Below are 14,724 nucleotides of genomic sequence, written 5' to 3' on the forward strand. Positions count from 1 at the left end.
TACGGAGTACGGATACACGGATACCTACTCGCACACTATTCCTACAGCAGCAACAGCAGCGGCAACAGCAGCCGGCGCAGCACAGACTGGGAGGATTAAGATCAGACTGAAACGTGCCAAAGAGAAGGGGTCTGACGCGACACACCGGAGCCACACCGAGCATCAGCATAGTACCGATTGTCTTTCCCGTTCGCCACATTTTCTTTTTTTGAACCCTGTGGCGGAGGCGGCGGCGGCGGCGGCGGCGGCGGCGGCGGCGGCGATGGTGTTGGTGCTGGCGTCATCTCCCTAGGGTATAGGGTAGAATAGTGCAGGTGCCTAACAAGGGAAGTGAAGCCATCACGGAAAATGTCGTGCGCGTCCCGCGTCCGGGCGTCGCATCTAGGTATTTGCAAATCGAGGCGCGCGCCCTGACCGGCCCCAAGCTCCCGGAGAAGCAAGCGCACGGCAAACGACAACGACGCACACACGCACACACACACACACACACACACCAGCCCCGGCAAGACATCTGTCAATACTCGTTTTCCCTCTCGTCTGCCGCGATTCAGTTCCCTGCCTCCTCCCTGGTGCACCGAGCGACCGGGCGACTGGAATTGATGCCCAAGGGGGATACTGGATGGCGAGGCGAGATGGGCGGACCATGAAGGGGGGAGGCCTGTGTCCTTCTAGAACGTCGCTAGATGGTTATCATTCCCTTCTCCTTGGTTTGCTTTGCCTGCTTGCTTACTTGCTTTCTGCAAGGGGGAAGTGTATGTATGCCGTAAAGTGTCTGTGTGTTTGCTTTGCTTCCCTTGCCTGCTTGCCTTACCTGCTTGCTTCGCTTTGCTTTGCTTCTCACCCGGCCAGCGTGGTGGATGGTTGAGTTCTGTCGAACCCTGGTTCCCCGAGATTGCGCCGGCCTACGGGTTATGGGTCCCGGAAGCCAGGGAACGCTGAACCGGCGCGGCAGGGGGTCCTTATCCGGACTAGCGGCGGGGCCGCTCACACGCGGCAGCTGTGGGTTGACGTTCACGCTCATGATATCCTCTCTCTCTCTCTCTTTCACACCCTGCTAACCCTTTACCGTGGAACTACGTCTTCCGGTGGGGGCCAGGGGCTTCGGCTCTTGCTCGGTTGCTGCCGGATTACTCAGGAGGTAGGCGATCCGGAACAACGGAAAACGTGCTAAGCGGTAGACGGACGGGCTAGGAATGCGCGACGGAGTGGTTGTCCCCATCCCATCCTCCTGGAAACGGTAGTGTTCGTTCGTAACGGTCTGTTGTATGGGGGGGGGGGGGGGGGGGGCCGGATTGGGGAACGTCACGAAACAGCATGAGTGAGGTATGCGGCGAGGCCGTTGACCATGCGCCCAACTGGAGTCAACATCGACATGGTAATACATACGTATGCGAAATCTTCATCTCCTTTTAAGCACGAGACAGAGAATGTTACTACGTGGATTAGTGGGCCCCCTTGATCCTAACAGTGTGTATGTAAACTACGGTTAGTACGTCCCGCGGGCAGCTTATTCCCGCAATAAATAGGTGAGCCTTCTCTTGGCGTACCTTGCTGAATGGGAGGGGTTTTCCCCCCCCCCCCCCCGGAAACGGTTTTTTTTTTTTAACCTTTTTTTTTTGGGGGGGGGGGGGGGGGGGGGCCGGATTGGGGAACGTCACGAAACAGCATGAGTGAGGTATGCGGCGAGGCCGTTGAACCTTTTGTTGTCGGCGCCCGCGCATTTCCGTCTTCTGTTGCGGACGCGTTTGATAATTGCGTGCGCGTGCAAGCAAAACACGCCGCGGAACATGCCGTTTGTGGGAAACCTTGTGAGGGCGAGCGGGGTTCGGGGCTCTTGGTGTACCCGTACATCAGCATCACGATCTCGCCGGTCCCGTCAACTAAGGGGAAGGGGGGCATTCTGTATCTCACGAGGGCCGGGATAGATGATGGTTTGGCTTGCAATGCGGATGCGGACAGCAGACGGGAAGAGCCTTGTCGATTGGAATGGAGACGTCTCGGCCGAGTGTGTGACCGTCTCTGGATCGTCCAAGGCTGCGGTCGATCCCGTCCGACGATCGGACGGTGGGAGAGAGAGAGAGAGAGAGAGACAGTAATTTCTTCATACGACCAGCTCCACGCCTTGCTCCGCCACACGTGAGGCAGACGGCCGGGGGCGGTGATGGCCCCCGGTTCTTCAGCGAGGTTTGGCCGCATTGTCCCCATCGGCCCCGATCTGGCTGATCGTCAGTGCTGCTCGTGGCCACGCGTGGACGAGGGGGGGTGATCGCCGTCTCTGGACGCGGTCTGGATTGCGTGTCTTCATTTGCAGGCCCAGTCTTTTTCGCAACGGTTCCCCCCCCCCCCCAATAGGGGTTCACGTGCGGATATCAAGTCGTTTATTACGTACGACTTTTTCGCCCTCTCTCACCGGAATGGTTGCAGCCGCTTTGGTTGTGGCGTTGCGTTGCGTCTGGCTTCACGTAGAGGGACTCTTGTGTTTTGGGATGATTGGTTATCCCGCAGATCGAAACCGACTTACGGAGGGCGCTTTTGTGGTTTCCCCGGGAGTGTGTATAGCAGCAAGCGTTTCGATTACGGCTAACATGGTGGGAGTGCCTCAGCGCCAAGGGCGATGCATATCGAGATGAAGAAGTGGCCGTCTTGGGTTCTGTTGATCTCGTCGGCGCCTTTGGCCGGGCGTGGGTGTATATCCATGGGGTTTCACGTAGTGCCAGCAGGCATGGGTTGTAGACGAGGTTTCAACAGTATCATATGCGTCTGGCGAGCCAAGACATCGTGAGATTCAAACTCGATGGTTGAGGTTGGGGATAATCGTGCTGGTTGCTGCTGGTCTTGGCCCGGTTGCGGATATCGAGGCCGCTTGTCGCAGTATTGTCTCCGGTCATGCCACTTACACGCAGAAAAGGGAGGTCGGAAACATTGTCTCGCTTGTCACAGATGCCCCGAACTATCAAGACACTAACTACACAGCTTTTTTTCGGGTTCGAAGGAGTTGCCGCTTCACTTATGGCGTACAACCGAAAACGAAGTCTTGGGCATACCCTGCTCCGTCGACTAGAGGTGGGGTTTTGCATGTTCGTGCTGCAATGCGTCTGTATCGAACGGACATGTCGAGACTCTTGTACCGGAGCACCGGGGGACTTCGTCGTGCCGTCATGGATTGCCGCACCGGGCCTCGCCGTCCTCACCATCAATGCCCTAAGGACTGTTGCTGCGTGTGGTTCCATATCGCGGGACTTCGAGTGAGCTGACCAGAGACGCGCAGGCTTGACGCCAGGCACATGAACCTCGATATGTAACATTTTCCAAGGCGAGGACGATGACAATTGCCAACTGCATTGGCTTTGGATCCAGTTCAAAGCACGCGACGTGAAAATCTCCGAATGCTGCTGAGCGAACTTGATGATGCGCATCTGCAACAACGTTGTGAGATGCCACGATGAAGTGGGGTTACGTGACTTTCTTCCGATCCTGCAGGAACCAGGACGTCATTCAGGTGGCTGGGCGACTCCGAGTTTCTTCAAGCGGCTACTCCTCCGCTGCAGGAAGACGATGTCGAATATCGATAGGGCCAACCGCATCCCCGGTACCCCTCTTCTGCCTGCCGGCCAAGGCTGACAGAAAGATGAGGTGTGACGAGGAAATCGCCATTGTGGTTTTCCTTAAGAGCAGCGGGGGTTTCGCGAAATACGCATTCGTTCATTAAATCACTCATCCGCTTGAAGTCACTACAAACCCCATCTTGAAACCCATCACCGCCAAGTATGCCCGAGAAGTTCGTCATCTCCGCCGAGACGGCCGAGACCATCCGCCGCAAGAAGGCGCAGTACTGCCGCTTCGCCGACAGCCTCGAGTTCGACCGCTTCGACACCATCATGCTGCCCGAGTTCACCTTCGAGGGCGTCGACCTCGACGGCAACGTCCTCGTCGAGAACGGCCTGCGGTACCGCTGGGAGTCGCGCGCCGAATGGGTCGCCCACTTCAGCGCCTCGCTCAGCGCCATGCAGTCGATGCACCTCGTCGACATGGGGGACCTCGAGCAGGTCGCCGAGGACGAGGTCCGCGCCATCTTCGGGCTCGTCTACCACGCCGGCACGCGGGGCACCGACGGCCTGCACGTGACGGGCGCGGGCCATTACTACGAGACATGGAAGAAGGTCGACGGGGACTGGTTCATGGCGAGCTCCTCGATGAAGAGGCTGTTTTACAAGATCCAGGGGGTTTGATGCGTATGAGGGGGTGAGGTTGTACGACTGGGTGTTTGGGAGGAGGATCCGAATGGTTCTGTCTTGGATGTTTGCGTGTATTGCAATTCGAGCGTTGAGGGGTTGGTTGACTGTAAGATGGAATGTGAGTTGGGAAACACGCCCTCGGGATCGCAGCCGGATCGCGTGAGACAACTGCTCGATTGCGGCGCATGCCTCCACACTATCCAGAGTTTACGGGCAGAGACTAGCCGTCCTTCCCAACGTATCGATCGATATCCTTGTTCCTTTGCACTGTGGCCTATGTCTGTTTTGGAATACCTTGGAGCAGCGTAGAAGCTGGCGAACAAAGCCGGCCCAGTCCATGACATCGACAGCGGCGTGATAGCTGTGGGTGTTCAAGACGAGACCGCCGCGGACAAAGTTCGCCTTGAAGGCCGAGGTGACGGTACTTTGCTATAGGTCGGCCTCGATCTTATAGCCAACAGTCATGGGCTCGACAGCCCAGAGACCGGGTCGCAGAGCAAAAGGGCCGTGTGATGAGCCTTCTCGAAGTCGTCGAAGGAGGGATATTTTCCCGCATCCTCGAGCCACCGGAAGAAGAAGCGCACAGTGTCTTCTTTTCCTCTTGATGAAGGAGCAGCCACCCCAGGGGTCTTTCTCGATGCGTCCAAGAGCTGGCAGCGTTCCACCTCAAGAATACCAACCGAATGCGAGGGTATCTGCAACCTGATCTTCGTTGGATCGAGGCAACTCATGGGTCGGCCAATAGAACAGACTTAGTACATGCTCACTCTCAGTTGGAGTAGCTAAGGAAATCCATGAAGATAGATCAAGAGGGGTCTACTAGGTCAATGTCTATCTCACAGTTCTGACCAGATGGGTTTGTGGTTTTGTGCCGACCTAAGTTTGAGGGCGTGAGGTTTTCTTTTAAACACATATGAGTATCTGGGATGTTGTATGCTTGACGGAATGCCAAATACTTGACGGGATGAATTTAAAATACCACTTTGCGCCCCAGAGAGAATGGTCGTGACTAAAACTAAGTGAGTTTCCCTTGGCATAAACCGTACTGGTGGCGAATTACTTGCATCGACGGATTGGAAGGTCATGCCATGTCCCAATCTAACACTTTGTCCGCCTCGGAAGACACGTGGATTCTGATGAAACTCCTCTCTACTTACTTCGAGAACCACGATGTACCGAGGCTTGCGAGGCCCCCATAAATGAAACGGAGCCGTAGTTAGTATAGTTTAATCGAGGCGGTGGCCGGTATTGATTCCAACCTTAGTAGGTGTAGCCATATGCAATACTATGATGAAAAATGACTCGTGAATCAACAACAAAACGATGAACTGATTAAACCCCCAATTCAGCAGAGTTTACAACGGCATACCTTGTGCGGCACTGGAATGAGACTATTTGTCCTCAACGCCAGTTAGAAGGCGTGCAGATAGATATACGCAGAAACCATAACATGATCAATGGTGCTCCAGAGTCTCTTTGAAAGCTGCATCAACTGAGGTTCTAGATACACAGGCCAGTCGAAAGTGGTGCGGGGCTCGGTATACCGCTCTAAGATCACTTGGCCGACTCGAAACATGCCGGCTAACTTCAATAATAAACATACCTGTGGCAAGTTTTGTTATCGTGCTGAAACCTGGTCGAAGACGATAACTGGACGACTGTCAAGCTTGAATTTGGTCATCCTGAGGAGCCCTAGCACTGGAACAATTAGAAACTATACTGTAGTCATATGGGAGAAAATCGTTCTATCAACATACGCTTACCAAAGCATATGTCCAAGTTCTTCACTTGCAGTATCTGTAAGGACTTGTAAGGGAACATTCTTTGTCAGATCTATATCGACTCCACGCAGCTAAGCAGCTAGCTATCTGGTGCTGTATCTACCAACCGGTATGTGATCTCAGACTCGGTTCATCTGTCACTCACGTGCGTAAGTAGTGCCAGGCGTGTAGGATCGTGGACTCCCGCCCTGAAGCCGCAGCATTTCAGCTGAACCTCGATTTCCTTTTGCCGTCTCCTTCCCTCCAACTCTTTCTCGTTGAGAATTAATTAGACCGATACTAGAGTTCCTTCCTGTTTTCTTTAGCCGTACTTCCCATAAAAACGCCCACCCACTCCGGATTTTCGAGTCTTCCTCCTTCGCCATCATCACATCTTCAACCGTCGCAATTACCTAGGCAACACAACACGCCATATTCGGCTACCAAAAAGTAAGTTATGTTCTTCTATACTAAGTATTCTTGTTCAGACTAACATATTCACAAGCCGGAACAGACTGAGAAGCTTAGGCACATAGCACAACCTCCATTACCCAGCATTTTCTACCACGGTCAGTCACATTCTGTCATTTGCGCCTTCAACTATGGAGTTCCCCACGCTGACCAGAGTAGTATAGACAATCAAAATGTCTGAGAATACCGCCCCCACTCCGTCGCAAAGCGACATAAACTTCATGATCCAGATATTTCAGCACATGACGGAGAAGCCTGCCATCGACTGGCAGAGCTTCGCTGACGCTGCAGGCTTCAAGAACACAACCGTCGCCCATGTTTGTTCCTTACCTTCTACCAAGAGACACAAGTCTCAGCGTTTCACTTCAAAGTATGCTAACGAAGAAACAAAAACAGACTCGATGGGGCCAGATCAAGCGCAAGTTCAACAACTGCACCATCCAGACCACTCCGAAGAAGGCTGCCTCCAAGGCCTCCGCCGGCACCCCTGGCTCCGCATCCAAGGTCAAGAAAGCTGCAGGTCGCGTTGGCGCAAAGGCCAACAAGGGTAAGAGCGCGGTTAAGGCGGAGGAAGATGCCGATGATGAGGTAAAGGCGGAGGAGGATGCCCGTGATGAGGGAGAGGATGACACCCCCACCAAGACGGCTGGCATCAAGTTCGAGGACGCGTACGTCTAAGCCACTTTTGTAGGAGGATTTAAGAGCCATGGAAACGATCCTTGCTATGGACTTGAGGTCCCAGGATTGGGGAAAGTGGTAGGATGGTTCTCGGATTCAAGCTTGTATGCCGCTAGGGAGATTCCCGCATGCGTAAAGCATGTGCGTCAATATTCGACTGCCAACAGCGAAGCTGTGGCACCTTCAAATACCATTGGTGACAAATATTGATGTGAAGAATTACTGCTATATTTACTCTCACAAGCGTTGCTTGATAGTCTGCTGTATGTTGTGTATTCCAACATTATAGGTAAGATACAGCATCATCTGTTATGGCCATGATGAGGGCAATATCGTTCGAAGGGGCGTAACACGGATTTCTGTGTTTGTTCTGGAGAAATTGGTGGAAAGTGTATCACACCACAAGAGCCCCGAGTTTCTCTGACAATAGAACATACCATCCTGAGATCTAGCCTCTTCTCCTGGGTTCTGGACCAATGTTCGAAGCCTGGCTATTGTCCGCCATCCTACTTTTCTTAGCCCGGGCTTCCTGACATTGTGCAAGCATTCCTTGTGCTGACTGTCGTTATTCTGTTGGAAACATCGTCATATTTGCGTTACCTGGGCATCGTCTAGTCGACCGCTCCCTGGCCAGAGAGAGCTGCCTACCCTGATGATACAGCACCCGCTCTCACGAGCCGGGTGCTTGAGGTGAGCTCCTTCTTGAACCTGTGATTCTTTTGACTTCCCAAATCATTTAAACTTCTCTAGCTCAGACTGAAGCTGAGAATTCTTCTCTTCTTTCCACCTCCATCAGCCTCAAGTTTCCTTGCTTGCCGATCTATTATCTCCACTGGCCTTCATCGAACCTATTCGTCAACAACACCGAACACCAAGCAGACAAGCTACAGTAAGTATTTTCTGCTTGTTCATTTCCTCTCGATGATCAATTGGTGGTGGCTCTTCTGAATTTCTCTGACTTGTCTCAACAAGATGCCTCCCAAGAAGAACGCCGCTTCCGCCGACGAGGCTCCTGTCCTGTGCCTCAATGAGAACGAGACTGTTTTCGTCAAAGCCATATTCGACAGTATGAATTCGCGTCCTGATGTCGACTTCGACAAAGTCGCCGGAATCACGGGCCTTGCCAACGCCAAGTCGGCCAAGGACAAGTTCCGCGTCATCTCGAAGAAGCACGGCTGGTCTTCCACTGATGGCTCTGGCGGCGGGGCCTCCAGCCCGTCCAAGGGCCCCCTCAGTGCCAATACCACGGCCAAAGTCAAGAAGACTCCAGTCAAGAAGAAGGGCACTGCACAGCGCAAGAAAAAGGTACGTTTTCGCTTCCAATCTTGTCCGTTTTGAGTATCTATGGAACGGGTGCTGACTTTCATGAAGGTCAAGGCCGCGGAGCCTGAGGACAGCGATGCCGACGAGGATATCTCGGCCAAGCTCGAGTCCGACTCTGATGGCCAGAAGGCCGCAAAGGACGAGCTTATGAACGGCTCCAGTGATAGCGACTAGATCCTTTTCTTTTCAAGACTTGGTCCATATCAGAGGTGGCATCGAGACTACATGGGGCCCGGAGATTGTGTGCAAGCGATACCGAGATCTGGATAGAGAGCAAGGTTGGAGTGGTATTGGTTCCACCGGGGAAGTGGCAGACCAGGATAGACAATCTCCAATTGATTCTTTGCTTTCACTGAGTTTGGTTTACACTGCTTTCTCGAATGCCCAAAGCTGCTCCTCCCGTCTCCCTTTTGTAAAGTCCTGAGCTGGCTCTGATTCTCAGAGCGATGAAAGCTTCAAGAAAAACCAGGGTCTCGAGTCTCTGCTTTCTGATATTGATCTTGTATTGGAGCGATGTGAAGCATTTACCAAAGCGATCATCTCTCCTTTCTACTTGTATCCTTTGGTGCAGTTCATTTGTCTAGTGTGACCGAATCCTACTATGGTTGGAAAGAGACAGAGCGCCTTTAGTATGACCTGCATTGTCAGTTTCTTAGACATCTTTGATGTTTACAAAACCCATTATCAGGCATTTGTCTCTAATAGCGCTATACACATGCTCTTGAAGTCCTTAGACCCATGTTTCTATATCTCCACCGTAACCTGGAGTTCACGTGAGCATGCTAGGATTGAAGCTTCAGATCGACCACCCATCCATTGCGTCTGGAACATCATAGCTTGATGGAGTTTCAATAGCTCGCTTCACCTTACAGGATATCATCCTCCAGACTGGTTGGACCGTGGGACTAAGCGTGCCTCAACATCGTCAGATACCCTTCAAATTACTGACGGCTGGAGAGAGTGCCACCTTACCCGCAACATCAGGAGAACAGTGAGTCATCTTTTCACTTCGAATGGTCTACTGAAAACTTTCACCTTCATTGCGTCATAATATTCATCTCGATCTGATGTCTACTTCACGTTGTCCCTGATTTGGATCTCAGCACTCAAAGTCGTCCCAAGCAACGATCAGCAGAATCTATATCATACGAGTCAGTTGTTGCGAAGCCTACTACCTTCTATTGAGATTCCTGACCGAGCTCGTCTCTGTTCCATGTGGTTCTTGCCTTCAACCCCCCTGCTCTCGCCTTGTTGTCAAGCCTCCCGCTTCTTGTCCAGCTGCTCTCGCCAGTTGTGTATAATCCTTTGACCACTTGCCTGGTCAGTTCTCGTCACAGACCCGCATGATCCTGCTTCTTGTCCTGGTGGCTCTCGCCAATCCTACTTCACAGAGATTTCCCTCTCATTTATTGCAACTTGTCACCAGAACTTTCAGCCAACTCTTCTCAACAACAACAACTCAACCTCGAGCTCACACACCAACAGACTCATTTGCTGAGCACTACTCCTACCTTTGAACCTTCATACACCTTATCAAGTCTCAACTCGTACTACAATACTCATCATGGCTTCCGTTGGTACTGATGCTGAGGGCTCGGTCAAGTTCTTGGTCAACTGCATCAAGCACTCCCAGGGCGGAAAGGCAAGTGCAGGTTGAGTATCCAAGGCTTAGGAAAAGTAGCTGACTTGAGCAGGTCGATTTCCAGGCTGTTGCCGATGACTGCAGCATTGTCTCCAAAGCTGCTGCGTAAGTCATGACTCATTTTTCCATCTTCCTTCTTACGACTACGTCCATGCTAACTTCGCTCGTTTCTCCAGTGCCAAGCGATTCGAGCGCCTTCTCAAGGCACACGGCTTGAAGGCCAGTGAGCTCTCGAAGGGTGGTCCTATGAGCGGCGCCTCCTCCCCGGCCCAGAGCACCGCCAGTCCCAAGACCCCGGCCAAGGGCACCGGCAAGGCCACTCCCAAGTCCAAGGGAAAGCGCGCTGCTCAGGCCTCCCCCACCAAGGACACCAAGCGCGCCAAGATGGCCAACCACCCCGCCGTGACCTCCTATAACGATGAGGACGAGGAGGAGGATGAGGCTCAGTTCAAGGTCAAGGAGGAGACCCAGGCTACTGGCGAGGCTTCCACCAACCACGGTTCGTACTGCGATTATTCCCGAGGCCGCGACGACGATGACGACGAGTTGCAACTTCTCTACATCGTGGAGAAGCCGACCGGCTGCCCCGTCCACGATTCCGGCGAATTCCGAGCCCCCCCGTCCGAGTCCGTGTCGAGCGATACTAACACCGAATATTCGATGCAGATGACGCCCAGGGCAATGAGTCTTTCCAGATTTAACAGCACCCAGGTACCGGCTTGCCAACATGGCTGGAGTTTCATGCCAGAGACGCCTTTCTATGCATGGCCGGAGACGTGCGCGTTACACGGGGAGCGAGAAGCGGCTCAATTGGTCGGGATATGTAAGCTATTCCTCCGCGACGACCCTACCGGGATTCTGCTAACGAAACTTTGGATAGGACCACAGATGGCTCGCCTTTGCCTTGACGATTTGCCTTTCACGAGTTGCTGCGGATTTGCAGGGACACATAATGCTTAAGCCAGAGTGCGTTGGACGAGAGATACTGGGAATAGAAAGACTTGATTTCTACAAAAGCTTCTGCCTCGTGGCGATGAAAGCTGCTTGTGCGACGTGAGCGTCGTGAGCTGTTGAAGGGTCCGTTGTGGCGCTGCCTGATCGGGCAGGTGGACCTGTCTCGGCAGCGGTGAGCAGGGGTCATCCCAATCCCGCCGAAGCACTGGTGACTTAAATTCGACGACATCTTCAGATGCCGTGCATGGACTTGCTTCTTTCAACCCCCTGCCTTCCATGTCCTACACAGTAGACTTTTGTCTGGGACGCCATCCGGGAAATACTAGGCTGGAACATGCAGAGACAACAAAGTAGTCTCACTACTAATTTACCCCACGGCCGTTGAAGATGTCCTCAGCTCCTGCTGACCTCGTTGTGCAGCTGCAGTGGGCTGTGTAACTATTTGTGATACGATGGGTAATATTCTTCTTCAGAACAAGATTATCACTTGCTGAATGACTATTGTTTCTGGAGCTTCAGGATGCACCTCGGCCGTGGCGCAGTCAGTTGAACAGAATTCTCTACTACGGAATGTGCAGAACATGCCCACATATGATGCACTTTGACACAAAATACTGTAGACACCAGGAGCATTTCAAGGCATCGAGTCAACTTGGACAAGAGAGACCGTCGGTGACATGACTGAAGCTCATCCAACCGAGCAAAACATATGGCATGCCCTTCGGACGACCCGCCACCCTCTCCGGAACAACGCAGGTAAGAAGGCAGACACAAGGCAGTTGCACTTTCCTCCTCCCTCCAATTCCCGACTACAAGACAAACAGCCTTGTCATTATTCCAGAAAAAAGGCACCTGTCCAGGTCACACGCCTCCGTTTTCAGGCCCAGAGAACGTGACCAACCAGAGTGCCCTATCCACGCTTCACCTACTCCCATCCGCACCTTCCCACACCTGACTTCCTTCCCTCGCCTCAGCAACCGACCTTCGTCTCCCAGCCACCTTACCCGAGCCGACACACAATTGCGAAATTCAGCTGGTCTGCTCAGCACACTCCACGCACATTTGAATTTCTCCCTCCCATCCGGCCCAGAGAAAAAACTTCTTCACTTCTTCTCACACAGCCTCTTCGTCTTCTTCTCTCTCACACCGCGGATTGACTCAAACCACACTTCTTCGCAATTCAACAACAGCAACAAGCCAGTTCTATCTTCTTTCAGTTGGCCAATTGATCGCGAACATCAATCTTCACCTCGACAACTCCGAATTCAGGACCAATTGGTGAGGACCCCCCTCGGCCGCGTTTTCCCCTTTCCCCATACTTCAGACCGCGAGGGTTGAACGTTCAACTGACTCCCCCCGGCAGACGGAGTTACCTCAATCTTCCACTTTTCTCGCGGTTTTACACTTTTGACATCAATTCATCACGAACAAAATGTGTGACTCCTCGCCTTCATCTTGTGTCGACAAGGCCAGTCGATGGGAGCTCTCTTCAAGCACTTCGTCGCCACGATCAGACTCTTCTACCAACCCGAACCACAGCTTGTTCTCTTCGCCTGACTCTCCTGCTGAGACGGAGATGTCTCTACCTAGCCTTGGACCTCAAGACTCTCAGAAGTCTCCCATCAATGGACAGCCTCAATTTGTTGTCATGCCCAGTTTTGCAAATCACATCATTGGCGGGCAGCAAGCATACACCCCAGGTCAAATCCGGGCGATGCGCGATACTCTTCTTCAAGCACGACACACGGGAGAGTTCCCCAAGACAACATCTTCATCAGAAGATGCCCAAACCATTGTGGAGGACTACCGGCTTCTCAAACGTCTTCGCGATGTACGAGGCGATCCCATGCAGCCACCGCCACAAGCATACAACATCCTCAAGGTTGACATTGCTCGTCGCATCAAGGCCCGCGATGAAGCCCAACAAGGTGAATCCAACCTTGAAGAGATTGACCATCGGGTACAAGGCTGGATGAACTCAATCAACAAGGAAGCCCGCATGTTGGAGATTACGCAGGCGGCACTTCAGCGCAAGGGCATCAACAACCCCACGCAAGACGACTTGGACGCCATCGCCGAAGAGTTCATGCAGATTGCGGAGCGCACACTTCTCGACGTCGCCAACCCCCTGCGAATGAACGCCTCGCGAATGGAGGGCAACATCAGTCGCTTCGACAGCCAGCTGAGTGGCATGACGTCTCGGATCAATGGCTTGTCATCCCTTGATGAAGCAATGACGGCGCAGATCAACACTCTCAATTCAGTCATGACCTCACAGGTCAACACCCTGAGCACTATGCTGAGTTCGCAGAGCAACACCTTCAATGGATCAGCCAACATGCTCAACACAGCACTGAACACCGTCTCAGCGGACTTGCACCAACTCACATCCAACCTTCCGGCCTTGATTGCCACGGCAGTTCAGGCCGCAGTCCGAGAACAGCTTTCTTCTTTCTCCAATCAACACGATGTCAACTCGCAGCATCGAGTGAACTTTGAACAGCCACCTGGTTATACCACAGTGAAGCGGTCGCAACAAAACCAGCAGGCTGGTAGAGAGACTTTCACCGCATTCACATACCCGGTGGCCTCGAAGACTCAAGTATCGGAACAGCAACACTATGAACAGACTTCTCACCTGAGCAAACCACCGAAAGAGTCGAAACTCAATAAGTTATTGCGGTGCATCATGGGAAAGGGGAGGTCGGCGAGAAAGGAGGATCACGAGAGAGCAAACTCAGCATGAACTTCCAACATCTGCTGTGCGACTGTGTGGACAGCTCTGCGCGATCTGGGGCGTAATCAATACATCTGATCACCAAGCTTTGGAAAGGTCGCAGGCATAATGGGAGGAAATTGGTATTGTAGATCATTGGAGGTCCTCGACTCGTATCACGAGATTAATAATTCATCCATCATAACCCTCAAATACATGTGTCATCGTGAGATCTCAAAGTCGTCAAGCAACTAATCTCGTAAAACCCGTTCAAGGGCACTAGCTTGAACGTCGCAATATGTGGAACTCCCGTCTCTGTTCTCAAACCCTGCAGGGCAGTCGATCTGACTGCCGTGTCACAAGCCTCTGCTCCTCTCGGTCCAGGTTTTGCATCATTTGCCTCAATCCCGGCCCCTAAGGAACCCAACCAGGATTTACATTCACACACTACTTCTATCGACGCCAAAATGAGCTCGGGTATGAGGTGAGCAATCGTGGAAGCCTAGAGAGTTTATACGGGAGTCTACCTGGTTGTGTGAATAGTCTCTAGCAACAAACGTCGTTACCTAGCAACGCCAGGCCGGGCTGCCAGCGATTTAGTACCTGCCTAAACCCAGCCTGTCTGAGACGCACTCAACACGTCGCCCATTCTCGCGTCCGTATGCCCTCACCTTGAGCGACCCCACCGGCTGTCAACGCGGTGTAGTCACCTTAGCGCTTCTCGCCTGCCTAGCTACCTACCTACCTGTCCTGCCTTCCTATCTCATCAAGCTGCCCACCTACATTCACCTCGATCAACAGGTAGCTTTCCAGCCCTTGAGTTGTCAAACTAACCTGGCCCCAATTCACCTCTGCCAGTATTTGAGTTAAACGTCCTTCTCACTTAGCCCTCCTTTTCTCTTCCACAACCAACCCAACAATTGCGCCGCAACCCAGCGTTCAGTG

General features: G+C 52.7%; 5 protein-coding genes across 5 annotated transcripts; all 5 read left to right on the top strand.

Moving 5' to 3' along the window:
- Positions 1–3,767: 3,767 nt before the first annotated feature.
- GLRG_05148 (uncharacterized protein) lies at positions 3,768–4,229 on the top strand (the record flags this gene model as incomplete). Its single annotated transcript, XM_008095833.1, has 1 exon — positions 3,768–4,229. One exon carries the CDS (start codon positions 3,768–3,770, stop codon positions 4,227–4,229), a length of 462 nt encoding a protein of 153 aa, XP_008094024.1.
- Positions 4,230–6,639: 2,410 nt separating this feature from the next.
- GLRG_05149 (uncharacterized protein) lies at positions 6,640–7,144 on the top strand (the record flags this gene model as incomplete). Its single annotated transcript, XM_008095834.1, has 2 exons — positions 6,640–6,783; positions 6,863–7,144. 2 exons carry the CDS (start codon positions 6,640–6,642, stop codon positions 7,142–7,144), a joined length of 426 nt encoding a protein of 141 aa, XP_008094025.1.
- Positions 7,145–8,116: 972 nt separating this feature from the next.
- GLRG_05150 (uncharacterized protein) lies at positions 8,117–8,641 on the top strand (the record flags this gene model as incomplete). Its single annotated transcript, XM_008095835.1, has 2 exons — positions 8,117–8,449; positions 8,516–8,641. 2 exons carry the CDS (start codon positions 8,117–8,119, stop codon positions 8,639–8,641), a joined length of 459 nt encoding a protein of 152 aa, XP_008094026.1.
- Positions 8,642–10,031: 1,390 nt separating this feature from the next.
- GLRG_05151 (uncharacterized protein) lies at positions 10,032–10,779 on the top strand (the record flags this gene model as incomplete). Its single annotated transcript, XM_008095836.1, has 4 exons — positions 10,032–10,076; positions 10,162–10,214; positions 10,286–10,735; positions 10,776–10,779. 4 exons carry the CDS (start codon positions 10,032–10,034, stop codon positions 10,777–10,779), a joined length of 552 nt encoding a protein of 183 aa, XP_008094027.1.
- A 1,716-nt stretch (positions 10,780–12,495) lies between these two features.
- GLRG_05152 (uncharacterized protein) lies at positions 12,496–13,809 on the top strand (the record flags this gene model as incomplete). Its single annotated transcript, XM_008095837.1, has 1 exon — positions 12,496–13,809. One exon carries the CDS (start codon positions 12,496–12,498, stop codon positions 13,807–13,809), a length of 1,314 nt encoding a protein of 437 aa, XP_008094028.1.
- Positions 13,810–14,724: the final 915 nt, after the last annotated feature.

Source organism: Colletotrichum graminicola (assembly GCF_000149035.1).
Source record: "Colletotrichum graminicola M1.001 genomic scaffold supercont1.17, whole genome shotgun sequence".
Classification (NCBI taxonomy): domain Eukaryota; kingdom Fungi; phylum Ascomycota; class Sordariomycetes; order Glomerellales; family Glomerellaceae; genus Colletotrichum; species Colletotrichum graminicola.